Below are 14073 nucleotides of genomic sequence, written 5' to 3' on the forward strand. Positions count from 1 at the left end.
ATAGGAGAAAATTTATTAGGAAAGGAAACAGTTAATTGATTTAAGATAAAGAGAACAGGAGTTAAAGCGCAGGAAGGACATCCATCAACAATATCCTTAGCTTGTGTCAGTAGAAAAATTGTTCAATGCAACTGCTTAGCTCCCTGGTGAAAAAATGCATGGCTGTCAATTACATTAGAAAATAATGGACAGGAGGATTTCAGAGCAGAATCAGCATGTTGACTACATTCTGAAATTATATTCTTGAATCCGGTACGGGAGCGAAATGTGAGCAGCATAGAAAGGCATAGTTTTATTTGTTAAGAGATATTTCAGTGTCAAGAACAAAGAGAATAGATTAAAATCTAGCATAGAAGAAAGATAGAAATTAGCCAAATGTGATAAAAAGATATCCCACTTCACACAAAAATCATAAAATGCAGTGGAAGTGTAGGCTGATCTCTGTCAGTTTCCTGATTAGCTGCAAAAAACCATGCCAGTTATTTTCAGAATGCTTATACGTTAAAACACTCTAGAGGTGTTGAATAGGAACCTGTTTTTGGACAGAAACCAATTTTCAGGGTACCTGTTGAATTAAAACTAGGTGTGAATCTTTAGGAGGGTTAAAATAAACCCTCAGCAAATCAGTTAAACCCTCAGTTAATCAGTAAATGCAAACAGATAGGAAAGAGAAGAACTCATTAAGGACTTGTGCTCCTGTTTAGAAAAAAGCAAATAACAAGCAGCAATATCAAATCCAGTGTTAGGCAAATCAGTGTGTAGCCACTCTAAAATCACTATTCTATCAGCAGCGTCTGGGGAAAAAAGTAGTCTTGTAGGTGAAAACGTTGTATTAAGAAGAATCACTCGTATGAAGTGACCCCAAAACTCTGCAACTGCTGTAAAGTAAATTCATTAGGAATTTTAAGTTCAGGGAGGAAAGGAGAAGAAGAAACAGTCTGCAACAGGTGATGAAGAATGAGTCTCACTGTCTGAGGTGGAATCGGACCTGTATGCTATGTCTTAATTTTATAAGCCACCATAGGGAACTGGAACTGAAAAGTAGCAAGTTCTGCTGTCATTAGATTCAAACCAGCACTGCCCATAGCGGCATGGTGCAGATTTGTCACAGGAGACAGTGTGTTAAAAGCAATTGTGTTAGAAGCAATAGCTGGCTTTGCTAATTTAGCTTCAGTAAAAAACTGACAATCAGCTGGCACAACAGTCCTGAATGAATGAACTTTATTACGGTCTCAGACCAGGATTAAAAAAGCATATAGATAAAATAGCAGTTAGGATTTTTTTTAACCGATAATTGTTAGAGCAAATGAGGACAAGGAAACAGGCACAGGATAAAACATCTGGATAAAATACAAGATTAAACACGGATAATGGATAGATGAAAAACTGATAATTAAAACAGATAAGAACTAAAAACAAACAAAGACACGCAGTTAAAACAACTGTAAAAGCATAAAAACTAAAAGACACTCAGTTAAAATAACTGTAAGAGGCTGCAGAGTAGAAACCTCTTAAATAGAGGACACTCACAACATTAGAAACTGCTGTGCAAATATGGTTAAAACAGACAATTAAAACAATGTACAACACTAAATCTAGCAACAATGTACAACAGTAAACTGTCCCAGGGAGTTGACTCAGAATCACCCATGGAACCGTATTTGGGGCTTTTCATGCCGGACTATTTTGAGTTGGGCGATGGTCTGCACCTACAGATCTGTACACAGAATCTGGCGACCATCCAGGTCATCTTCTGATCTTTGCCTAACAGCAAAAGGTCAAATTTTTGCTTTTGCGGGAGGGCGGTGAGCCTCACCAGTAGGGGATGAATGAACTTACTACGTGCCTCTTCGTAAAAGGGACATTTAAGGAACAAGTGTTCTGGGCTTCCTATCTCTCCCAATGGACAGGTGCAAAGTCTCTGGGCATACGGGACTTTTCCAAAGGTTCCATCCAGGACCGGCGAGGGAAGAGCCGCGTTTCTGGCGAGCGTAAAGGCCCTTCTTGCATTTCTAGATACGAGAAAGAAGAGCTATGCTGCCAGTGCAGCTATGTATCTCTCGATTTCTCCAATTTTATAGTCAGTGCACCTTGCGCAGTCCTGTTGTCTCTCGGTATCTAATATTCTTTGCCGGACCGTGGCTTTTGCCTGGCCCAAGCCCAGACTTAGAAGGGCTTGAGGGGCAAAACCCAGTTTCCAGAGGGTGTTCAGGACTGCAGTCTGCCAGCCCGACTGGAATTGGTCACAGAGGATCAAAGGGGCTATCCCTCGGGGGAGCAGGTTCAATGTCAGCCATTTGTAGATTGATGTTAGGCAGATGCTAGCCTCCACTCTCATCATCCCCGTTTCCAATCTCACCCATGCGTTTGAGACACATCTGGGGACTTGGAGGAGAGCTCTAAGAAGTCTAGATTGAACTCTCTCAAGTGGGGAGAAAGCAGAGGAAGGCGGGCCCAAAAAGGAACCATAGAGGAGTTGTGCCAAAGTTATATAGTGTATAATTTTAGAGCTGCGGGGACAAAGAAGCCTCCTTGTCCTCTGAAGAATTTAAGGATACAATTTGCGTTTTTTTCTGCTGAACTCCCGATGGAGTTTATGTGCAGTTTGTTGGTTCCTGAGGCCTGTACCACCATTTCTAGATACTTGTAGTTTGTGACTTGTTCTAATTGATGGCCTTGGAGTTCCCAGCTTCTAAGCTTTGGTTTTCCCCCAAAAGCGAGTATCTTGGTCTTTTGATAGTTGATTTTGAGACATTCAGATTCACAGTATGTTGCGAGCTTTCTTAGTGCTCTTTTGAGTCCAATGGGGGTTCTAGATAGAATTACTGCATCATCGGCATATAGCAGGACCGAAATATGCCGATTTGCAAGCTTCGGCGGGTGGAGTTCTGAGTCACTGAATGCAGATACTAAGTTATTTAGATAGAAATTAAATAGTAGAGGGGCCAATAGGCACCCTTGCCTGACTCCTTTGAAGGTTTTAATAGGGTCCGTTAGGTGTCCTAGGTGGCTGCACCTGACTCTAAGAGCTGTGTTTGCGTGCAGTGCCTGGATTAAGAGCAGGAGCCTTCTATCTATATTTGTACCCTGGAGTCTGTCCCAGAGTCTGGTTCTGGATCTGAAATTAATGGGCCACAAATTCAGCTGGGAGAAACCACAAGCAGCAATTGCCTTACGCATAACGTGAGTAAACTGATGTCTTGTAAGGCGGGAGCCATCTGCATGTATGAAAAATGGTCCAGGGGTATTTGGTCTCAAATATATAAATCGTCTTGCGTCCTTTACTGGGCATGGCCCTTTCTTTTGAGTTGCTATAAGCCGAATTAGGGCCCTTTTGCCTAGCTGATCAGTTTTTGAGTTCCGGATATGGAGAACTAGATCTGAGCGAGATAATGTCACATCCTTTAAGAGGATCCCACGTGCAACAGAATCCGACTGGTCGTCGCAAACCACCTCGCCTATGCGCAAAGCGCCGAAAAAGGCGATCGAGTAAGCTGCTGAAAATAGGCGTGCTTCATACTTTGACCAACAAATGGCCCTTAGTTTTTTATGGATTTGACATAGGATGTTGAAGGTTATGGGTCTTCTACCATCGGTGCTGGGAGGCTGAAGCCTGCGCCAGCCCTCCAGCGCCTTCCGCACCAAAAAATCAGCACAAGGGTCTACCAAGTACATGGCCTTACAAAAGAAGGAGATCGCTGCAGACTGTATGTTAAGTGTCTTTGCTGTGCGGCCCAACCCTTGTAAATGCACCAGGTATTTTAGCACTTCTGCCTTTGTAGAGGGGGTGTCACTCCTATCATTCTCTATTTTATTACGGAACACCAAAAAATATGACCAAGCCTTTTTATATGATCTAAGCATTGACGGGGCAACAGATGCTAATACTCCCTTCAGGACTTCTCGCTGCCAAGGTTCCCAAGGTGCTCCGAAAATGGTTGTGGCAATTGCTGTGCTTCTGGCGCCAACAAGCGGAAGAGATCCATCTGGAAACAAGATAGGACTGAGACAACCGCCTGGTTGTCTGTCCAGAAACATACCCGGTGATCTTTGAACTCCTCCGCCCACAAGTGTACTGTGACCACGATCGGAAAAAATTCTAGGAAGGTGAGGTCACGCATAATAGGCTAACCCTGCCAGGTCGAGGACAAGGTTGCGCACACCACTGTCCTTTAAAATAGACACCAAACCCTAAGGAACCCGCCGCGTCAGACTGTACCTGAAAGTCAGCCTGAAGCGACAGATTGTCTTGCCATGAGAATAACGTCATCAAGATAATGTCCCACCCCTTCGGAACCTGTTTTAAAGAGAAAGAGCCCAGTCCAGAAATGTGCTAAAGGTCTCAAAGGCTGCACATGCTACCGAGCATCCCATTGGCATGGCTTTATCTATACAATACGCCCCTTCAAATTTAAAACCCAGCCAACAGAAGTCCTCCAGGTGAACTGGAAGAAGACGAAAGGCAGACTCGATGTCACACTTAGCTAACAGGGCTCCCCTGCCGAATCTCCAAATAAGCTTTACAGCTTGGTCAAAGGAGTCATACTTAACGGAACACAGTTCCTGTGGTATTGCATTGTTAACCAAACTCCCCCTTGGATAGGAAAGGGGGCCTGGGGATGACACGACCAAGGAGTCCACAGATCGCGCGGGGCTGGGAGCCAGCCTCCGCGTGCGTGTTTGGGGTGTGAAGCCCGCAACACCACCTCCTCCCGAGGTCAGAAGTGGCTTTCCGAAATGGCCTTCAGAAGGCAGTTTTGATGTGGAATTGTGCAGCCTAGTTTGGGTCTCAGTAACTCGGGACCCAGGAGGCCACCCAGATCAATTTCCCTATATTGATCAGTGGTATAATGCTTGCATGGAAAATCCTCCATGGATGCAGCAGTGCAAAGGCGACACTTGCCAGATTTTAGCAGTGAAGCAGGAGGCCCGGAAAAACATAGATAAACCCAAGCCTCCAGCCCCTGCTAAAGAAGATATACCAGGGCCACCCAGAAGAGGAGGGTTTTCTCCTTCCGCCTCCATATGCCCCTTCGGCCAGGATTGTGCCATCGCCTCCAGTCCAGCCACCCGCTGCAGTCCAATTATTACAAGCTCCATCTAGCATCCCGGATGTGCCCTCCTTACCAGCCCCAGTGCTGGTACAAAATAAACCCCAATTTGCCCAAGTCCAAGCACCCCAGCAAAAGGAGATTATAGGCACTTCAGCATTGGAGGCCCTGGGAGCTGTGGGAGGAGCCAAACCTGGAGAAGTGGCCACAACTCCAACCTGGGGTGACATCAGCAACCCCGTAGGCACTCCAGCCACTGAGAGAAAGTCAGGCCTGTGGGCAGTTGTGGATGCAAAAACCGATACTGGAAAGAAGTTAGTAATAAAGATGAAGGAAAGTGATGCAACAAGCCCCCCCCCCCATGCCACCTCCATCTAAAGGAGGACATTACCTTCGTAACAAGAAGGGGGGCTAAGCCCCGATGTTCCCTTTGAGAGCAGTTTTGGGACCCCAAGAGCCCAGGCCCACAGATGATCAGGGCATAGACCGGTTCAAACCGGCTTGGACCCCCACAAACCGGCCTAGACCAGTTCAAACTGGCCTAGACATGCTCAAACCAGCCTAGACCAGTTCAAACCGATTTGGACCAGCCAAAGTGGCTTAAACCAGCACAAACTACCCTAGATCAGTTCAAACCAGCCTAGTCCGGTTCAAACTGGCTTCGGTTGGCGCAAACCGGTCTTGACCGGTTCAAACGGCTTTGATCGGTTCAAACTAGCCTAGACCTGTTGCAACCAGTATGAGCTAGTTCCAACCAGTCTAGGCCAGTTTAACCTGGTCTGGGCCTTTTCCAACTGGTTTGGCGGGTTCCAATTGGCTTGGACTGGTAACACAGAGGAAGAACAGGAGCCCCAAAGGAAACAATATGGAAGCTTTAGGGGCAAGGACGGATTTGGGGCTCCAAGTTGTGGGGGAAGAGGCTGCCATAATAAAACACTGCTTCTCATCGCAGAGCCTACAGAAGGTTGGAAGCAGCCCCACGTTGCTACCTTCAAGCTATGCTCACTCTTGCCCAACCTTCCTGTCTTCTTTGGGACCATTCTGTACAAACCCAACACACACACACCAAAAAAACCCCCTTCAGTCTCAGATAGTCTGCAAGCAGGAGACAGAGAGAGGGGGCCAGTCTAAGGACGCAAACAGGGTGGGGAGGAAGATGAACTGAGAGACAGAGAGAGATTTGCTAATGACTTTTATTAATCCTTGCAAGCTTTCATCGTACATGAATGCCCGTGGAGAAAACCCACATAAACCGGGCAGGGCCTGACACCGCAAATATAAGTTAGCTAACTTCCGGCAAGGGGCAGGGTAAGTGGAGCTGAGAAGCAAAGGCCCTGAAGGGATGTCAGGCGCTGGCTGCCTTTTCCTTGTAGGTGGCCATCATCTTCTTGATCTCAGCAATCGCTTTTCCAGGGTTCAGCCCCTGAAACAAGAACAGGAAAGGTGGAGAAAGTCCTTCAACTGCTAGTGCAACCCCGTTGCCAAGTCCAACACAAGATGGCAACATCTGCTCATCCAAGAGGCAAATGGAAATGTGGCAGCAGGTAGGGAGCTCCCTTCATCCCTTTGCACGATAACTGGCAGACGGGGAGAGACAAGAGCCCTCAAGGTGCTGCTGGAATATGATTCTCACCTGCAGAAGTCCATGACCACCAACCCTGCTGACTGGCATGATGGGGCTGCTGGGAGTGCAGCAACACCCCGAGTTCCCCATCCTGGCCGCCATCTGCCCCTGACCCACATGGACTGAGTCACCCATTTCCAGAGGCTGCCCCCAAGAAAACACAGCAGAGCAGCCTGCATAAACAAGCCCAGAACAGCCGCACAGAGGCAGTACCTGCTGGACTCACATGGAGCCAGAAGCATCCCAATGTCCTTCTCAAAGTGTCCCAATAGCATTTCTGGCCAAGCCCCAGGGGGAAGGGGGAGAGAAACGACTGCAGGTTCTTCCCTCCCCTCCATTCCCCCAGTGTGGACTGTGATGGCGGGGTGAGGGGGGAGAGCCCTCACCTTGGGGCAGGTCTTTGTGCAGTTCATAATGGTGTGGCAACGGTATAGGGAAAAGGGGTCCTGCAGCTGAGCTAGGCGCTCCTCTGTGTAATCGTCCCGGGAGTCAATCATCCAACGATAAGCCTGGAAGACAGAAAAAAGAGGGTGCTGGGTGTGAATGCTTGCACAGAAGAGGGGCTTACATGCCCAGGGGTCTCCCTAATGCCTGACCCTCCTTCCCCCTCCCTCTGCCTTTCACCATGACATCTTTTGCCCATTCAGCTGACTCCCTCTTCTCTTTCCAGGGTCTTCCGCACCCACCTGCTGGCCCACCAGAAACGCATTTCCTGGCTCCTGTCCATCACAGCCTCTCCCTCCTTCAACCTGAGAACCACTGAGCATCTCCCCATACCTGGTCCTCCCCTCCCCTCATACCCCACTGATGATTGGCAGGAGTCTTCCTGCCCCACTGGCAACATGGATTGAGTTCTGGGCTTCCCCACCCTGGCAGCCAGTGGGCACCTCTGGTCTTTTTACCTGCATGAGCACAGCAGGGCCCAGGTACTTGTCTCCGTTCCACCAGTAGCTGGGGCAGCTGGTGCTGCAGCAGGCACAGAGGATGCATTCGTATAGCCCGTCCTGGCAGGGAGCAAAAGAGGAGCCACAGAGTCAAAGGACTATTTAGCATCTGCCATGAGGGAAAATGAAGCGTAGCCCCACCAGAGGAACACCTTGTGTGGGTCCCAATCCACCCAGACAACCACCGGTGAAGTGAACAAAAGCAGGGGAAGGGCACTTGGTGGGCCGCCACAATTCCAGTTTGTTCCCTAGCAAGTGGTTTTCAGGGGTGCACTGCCTTGAAACACGGAAAGCTCCCTCCCAAACTGCAGTGGCAAGGAGCAGCCACTGACAGGACCACTGAAATGCCACTTAGAGGTCTTCTGAAACCACCTAAGACGGGGTACCACTGTCATCCCATCAAATGGCAAGTCTGTAAGTCAAGAATTGTGCAGTGTGTGTGTGTCACAGCTTGTGTGCAGCAACTGCAGCTCCTGTTTCACTACATGTCCCTCCAGGAAAGGGAGAGGATGTTTGGCATGGAGATCCCCTGCCTGGCTCCAGGCTCCGCCATAATGGAACTGCCCTCCTCCCACCTGGCTCCAGGCTGAAGGACCTTTGAAGATGAGCCACCCTCGGTTTGCCCCAAAGGCTCCTGTAAGACCCTTCAAGGGGAGGAAGGTCAGCGATCTGCTGAAGGAGGCCACTTGGGGGCATGAAGCGGGAGAGGGGGTTCCACCTCTCCGCTAAGAACTGCACCAGTCTTTTAGCCAGGCTCGATGTGCAGACCCCTGCCCAACTGCCCCAGGCAACTCAGCTTTGCCTCCGAGTGACCAGGCAGGACTCCTTGAGAAAAGGAGGCCATTTTCATCTCCTAGACTACCTCAGCCTCGAAGCCCAGAGCAGCAGCAGCTGCTGCCACTCAGCAAAATGAAGGATGCACAACTTCCTGGGCAGAAAGAGAGGCTGAGGTGGGGTGGGGCAGATTCATGGCTTGAAAGGGGGATTGAGACAAATTCACTGAGGAGGACAAGGCTTTTGATAGCTACGGTTATGCAGTACTTCCATTGCCAGAGGTAAGAAGCCTTCGTGTGCCAATTGCTGGGGACCAAAGGGCCAGAGAGTGGTGTGTGCTCCTGTCCTGCTCGAAGATGCCCCACAGGAAGAGAGGCTATTGGGCAAGATGGGTCTGATCCTGCTTCAGGGCTCTTCTTAGGTGCCCATAAAAACTAGTGGCAGGGGCTTGGTGCACAATGTCGTGGGTTCAGTTCCTGGAGGCACTTCTTAAGCAGGGACAAGAGAGGGCTTCCTCTGACAGTGGAGGAGCAGAACCCTGAAGTGGAGTAAGCCAGGCAGGCCTCTCAGTGGTGGGGGTCTCAGGACAGGAAGGAGGGGTGACCCGGGGAGGTGAGACTGCAGTTGCCAATACTAGAGGCTGCCTCCCCGTGGGAAGAAGTTAAGACAGGCCAAAACACCAATGAAGCAGACTGAAAAGAAAAGAGGAGTAATGACCAGCTTCTCCCGATCTTCTATGGACTGGAGGTATTGCTCTTTGCCTTGCTTGGACTCGTCCTTCTTTTTCAAATACGGCTGGATGGCTTTGTACTGGGCATAGAAGTTGCTCAAGTCCTGGAATGGAAAAAAGCATTTATTGAGTGCAACGGACTCAAGAAGGGGCAAAGGCTGGGCTCAGTTGGACAGCCCCCTACGTCTCAGAGCCCCTCACCCCCGTACAAGGGCAGGGGGCCATCTCAGAGACAAAAACTTGGCACCCCGATACATTCTGCTATATTTCCTTAGTTTTCCTGTTTCCAAAGAAATAACAATACCTTCTGCCAACTGGGCTACAAAGAAGGTGTGAACTTACTGGTACAAGATCCTTCACCACATACATGTGTGGGAGAGGGTATATTTTGGCGACCTTGCCAAGGTCAGTGTCAATCTTCGTGGTACAAGCCAAACTGTTGCCTCCACCAATGTTCATTGCGCAGGAGCCACAGATGCCTAGGACAAGGAGAGGACAAGTCACAACAGGGCCAGCGGCTCACTGCCTCCCGCCATAGGAATACAGAAAGCTGCCTCACATCAAGTCAGGCCATGGATTCATTAGAAGAAGAAGAAGAAGAAGAAGAAGAAGAGTTTGGATTTGATATCCCGCCTTTCACTCCCTTTAAGGAGTCTCAAAGCAGCTCACATTCTCCTTTCCCTTCCTCCCCCACAACAAACACTCTGTGAGGTGAGTGGGGCTGAGAGACTTCAAAGAAGTGTGACTGGCCCAAGGTCACCCAGCAGCTGCATGTGGAGGAGCGGAGACGCGAACCCGGTTCCCCAAATTACGAGACTACCGCTCTTAACCACTACACCACACTGGCTCTCATTATCAGCACAACAGCAGGGGTCTCTCTCAGACTGACTGAGAGTTGCTGGGGACTGAACCTGGGACCTTATGCATGCAAAGCTGATGTTCTGCCACTGAACTAAGACGCTTCCCTGGTCCTACTCAAAATCTCCACCTTCCTACATCTAAGATCCTCACATCAAAGCTGTTTTAATTTTTCAAAAGGAAGCATTGCTTCTCTTTCCACAAAGCCTCTTAAAAAGCAGTTAATCTTGTGGCAGTTTGAAGAGATAGTGCAAACTCTTTCAGCATTTGTTTGCTTCTTGTTTTACAACAAGCCTAAGCAGACAGAGTATGTTATTAAACAGAGCTATTTATAGCCACGTTATGTATACCAATTACAGATCTAATTATAAACAACAGAGAACGCTTGTCCCAAAGAGCTCTGGGGTTATATCCAAAGCCTTTTTTCCTGGGCAGTCATGGGTCTGTCCCAGCATACTTTCCTCAACCTGATGCCTTCCATAAGTTTTATACCAGAGATTCCCAATCGGTGGTCCATGCACCCCAGGGGGTCCACATAACCCACCCAGGAGGTCGATGGCAGCATTCACATACAATAATTACCATAGAGATATCAACATTTTCAAAAGCCCATGGCTTTTGAATTGAAAACCACTGTTTTTGACTACAGCTACTATCATCAGCCTCGGTCATGGCCATGGGGTCAGACGATGCTGAAGCTGATAGGAGTTAGTCCTACTCAGAGTAGCCCCATGAAAATTAATGCTCATTATCAGCTTAGGTCCATTAACTGCAATGGGCCTATGCTGAGTAAAACTTAGCTGGATTCAACCATTAATCTTTTAAGCAATTCTGATTCCTAAGTCTTGTTAGACAGGTTTAACCATCTCAACCTCAAAACTTGCAAAAGCTGCCATGTGTTTCAGAATTTGGCCTCTTCACAAGGTTTTAGCAGGTCATGGAGAGAGGTGACTCTCTCCCATTTAGGCCAACCTAAATCAAGTTGCTCAAATGCTCTGACAGCAGAAAGTGTGAACAGGTAGGAGGTGGGCCTTGCCTTGACCATCGTTCACCTAAGCCCACCTGGGCTTCTCAGAAGACAGCAAACAAGGCACAAGTTTACCTTCTCTGCAAGACCTGCGGAAGGTCAGGGTGGAGTCCATTTCATTCTTAATCTTGATCAGGGCATCAAGAACCATCGGTCCACATCTAGAAAGAGAAATACCAAGTTCTCTGCTCATCTCTAAGTCCACTGCTCTCCTTCCTTATATGGGTCCCCCACTACACACTCTCCACAGTGTGTTCTTAAAGCAAAGGAAATGGGTTAAAACAGAAGAAAGATGTCACTGCATTACCACAGCAAGGTCACAACCTGTCCAAGCCACCAAATATGATGCCAGGTCACTTGCTAGCAGCAGTAATTCACATGTTTTTGAAAAGCAGGAAGTGGCTGCTCTGAAGCGAAGTCCAACTGGAGGCAAGCTACATTTCTGTGTGCTAAGTTGGCCTGACTTAACGTGTGGCCCTGCTGAAGGTGCCTGCTACAATTTTCCCATGCTCTGATGAATGCCTCCATCTTGGGTTACCAAACTGAAGGCACCTTCATCTTTGTGCCTCAACACCTGATACCAACGCCCTTTGCTTGCTGCCACTGATTGCACTGTTATAATTGCTATGCAGCCCTCCCCTCCCTCAATGGATCGCCTTGTTGGTCAAAGAAATAAACGAAAATGGAGGAAAGACCAGGCAGTAGAAAGCAAGGCTGCCTTTTCTTTATTGGCCGTTCCGTTTGCAAACAGAGTCCCTCCCCGCTACCCCGCCTTGTGAGAGAGGTGAGAAGCCCCAAGCAAAGGTGTGTAACATCTTTTAAAACCTCAGAAAGTATTCACCCCCCCTTTTACAGAAAGACCACCCCAAAACATCACAGATACATGACAAGTCTGTCAATCAAGATGGCTGACAATACCTGATAATTGCCCTTCCTGGCCTGGCCTGAAATGGTGGATACCTTGACACCAGAATCTATTGTAAAGGACCTTTTTCTTTTATACATAGATATTGGCTCTTTTGACAAGTCCACTTCCTCAGGAAGAATTTCCTGCTATGTGACTGGAGAGGGTCTCTGGGGTTGACCACAAGCTAAACTTGGCCTTGGACTTGTTCTGTGTTTTCGTTTCATTCTCATGATTTAGAGATGGATGCCATTTTATTTGAAGGCAAAAGGAGATATTTGGGATTATGCATTTATGTATGTATACTCCTGGCTGCGTGTGTATTGTATAACATGTTATAATTGTTACATAACATATAAATTGTTGTGTAACATGTTATAATTGTATAACATGATGCACAGGAGCACCCAAGGGTGGGCAGAGGGGTCTTGTCCAGCCCCTTCTTCAAAGCACTACTCACTTGTTCAGATCAACTTCATATGTCTGCATACGAGGTTTCTCCCCGGGGTTGTCCGGGTTCCACCGATATATTGCAAACTTCTTAATGCGGGTGGCTGTCTGTGTGTCAGGAGCGGCGGCGGCAGCTGCTGCTGCGTGTGCCCTGCGGCAAACCTGTACAACAAGGAAGAAGGAAAGGAGACCTGAGACCTGAGCAAGAGGCATGCACAGCTGGGCAAACAGTTCCATCTCTGAGACAAGTGGGCGCTTGGGGCCAGCCAGAGTTTACTGCCATCAATATTATGTCTCTTTTGCACTACAGGTGGGGGGACTTGGACTGAGGGTGCCTCACTTGAAGCAATGCAGACACAGTTGGTAGGGGCCCCTTGCCCTCCTCCATTGCCTGGCAGACTACGGCTGCTGCTCTCTCCTTCCCGTTGCCGCAGCTGCCCATGGCATTTGGTGGTGGGTGCTTCCCCCCATTTGAGAGTGGAGACATAGGAGCCAACTCCTAGGGGCCAAGGGCCCTTCACTCCCTCCCCCCAAGTCGATGAACACTGCCATTCAATGCCCCCTCCAAATTTTATTCAATTTGGCAGCCCAGGCATCAGCCTCTGCCCCTCCAGCCCCTCGCCGCTGCAAGCAGAGTCCCCATCCGCCCCTCCGGCTACAGCGGTCAGGAATGAAGATGGGGAGCGGGGCGGCCGCATAGCTGTCAACTTTTCCCTTTACTTGCAAGGAATCCTATTCGGAATTTCCCTTAAAAGAAGGGAAACGTTGACAGCTATGGGCGGCCAGGAGGACGCCGCTTCTGGTTTTTTTTTGAAAATGATATTTATTCCAAGTTTAAGATTACAAAAAGAGAAAAAAACAGTACAAAATATAAAAAGAAATACAAAAAAAAATTTTTTTTCCATAACAGAGCAAAGAAAAAAGAGAACAATAAGCAAGACAAGAAATATAAAAATACATTAAATTAAATTAAAACAAAAACAAATTAAACCTTTACATAACTTTTTCCCTTTACTTATTTCCTTGACCTCCTCTCACCTCCCAATTTTGTATTCTAGTTCAGATCATTTTTTCCAGCAAATCCTTCCAACCTTATTTTCATTTACGTATTTTAATTTAAAATATTATAATTAAACATCCTCTGTTTCATCAATTTCATCAACTCATTTTTGCTTAATCCTTAATGTCATATCTACCAAAACTGCCTAAATTTTCTTTTTCCGACATCTTTCTAACAGTCTTTAATATTACAATATTTTTGAAGATATCTTTTAAATTGGGAGGACGCCGCTTCTGTTGCTCCCTCGGCCAAAGCCTCCAGGGTCGGACCCAGCCGCCCAGGCAGCCACGTTCCTCGGAGCCAGGAGGGCGGAGGACAGGACTGGCCGGCACCTTCCTCCTCTTCCTCACCGAGGACTAGCCGCCTCCCGAGGCCAACCGCCGCGGAGCCCCTCCCCTCCCGGACACTCCGGTCTCGCTCACCTGCAGCAACCGCAGCGCCCCCGCCGGGCCTCGCCGAAAGGATAAGGACGCGCCCGCCGCCCGCTCAGTCGCCAACGCCGCCGCCGCCACCGCCACGGTCACAGAGGCCGCCGCCATCTTGCGCCCTCTGAGCGGATCACCCTGACAGCTGCTTCCGGAAGGGGAGGGACCGCAAGGCCCGCTTCCGTTCTGCGGACATATTGAGAGAGGCGACGGGGAAGGCGCCTGG

General features: G+C 48.5%; 1 protein-coding gene across 1 annotated transcript; it reads right to left on the minus strand.

Moving 5' to 3' along the window:
* Positions 1 to 6226: 6226 nt before the first annotated feature.
* SDHB (succinate dehydrogenase complex iron sulfur subunit B) lies at positions 6227 to 14004 on the minus strand. The gene is made up of 8 exons (XM_081017546.1): positions 13845 to 14004; positions 12373 to 12524; positions 11084 to 11169; positions 9466 to 9602; positions 9111 to 9227; positions 7578 to 7679; positions 7062 to 7184; positions 6227 to 6474 (listed from the first exon to the last, which is right to left on the minus strand). Exons 1-8 carry the CDS (start codon positions 13959 to 13961, stop codon positions 6397 to 6399), a joined length of 912 nt encoding a protein of 303 aa, XP_080873672.1. The 5' UTR covers positions 13962 to 14004; the 3' UTR covers positions 6227 to 6396.
* Between the last annotated feature and the right edge of the window lie 69 nt (positions 14005 to 14073).

The sequence above is a fragment of the Podarcis pityusensis genome (assembly GCF_964106645.2).
Source record: "Podarcis pityusensis genome assembly, chromosome: 8".
In the NCBI taxonomy this organism is placed as follows: domain Eukaryota; kingdom Metazoa; phylum Chordata; class Lepidosauria; order Squamata; family Lacertidae; genus Podarcis; species Podarcis pityusensis.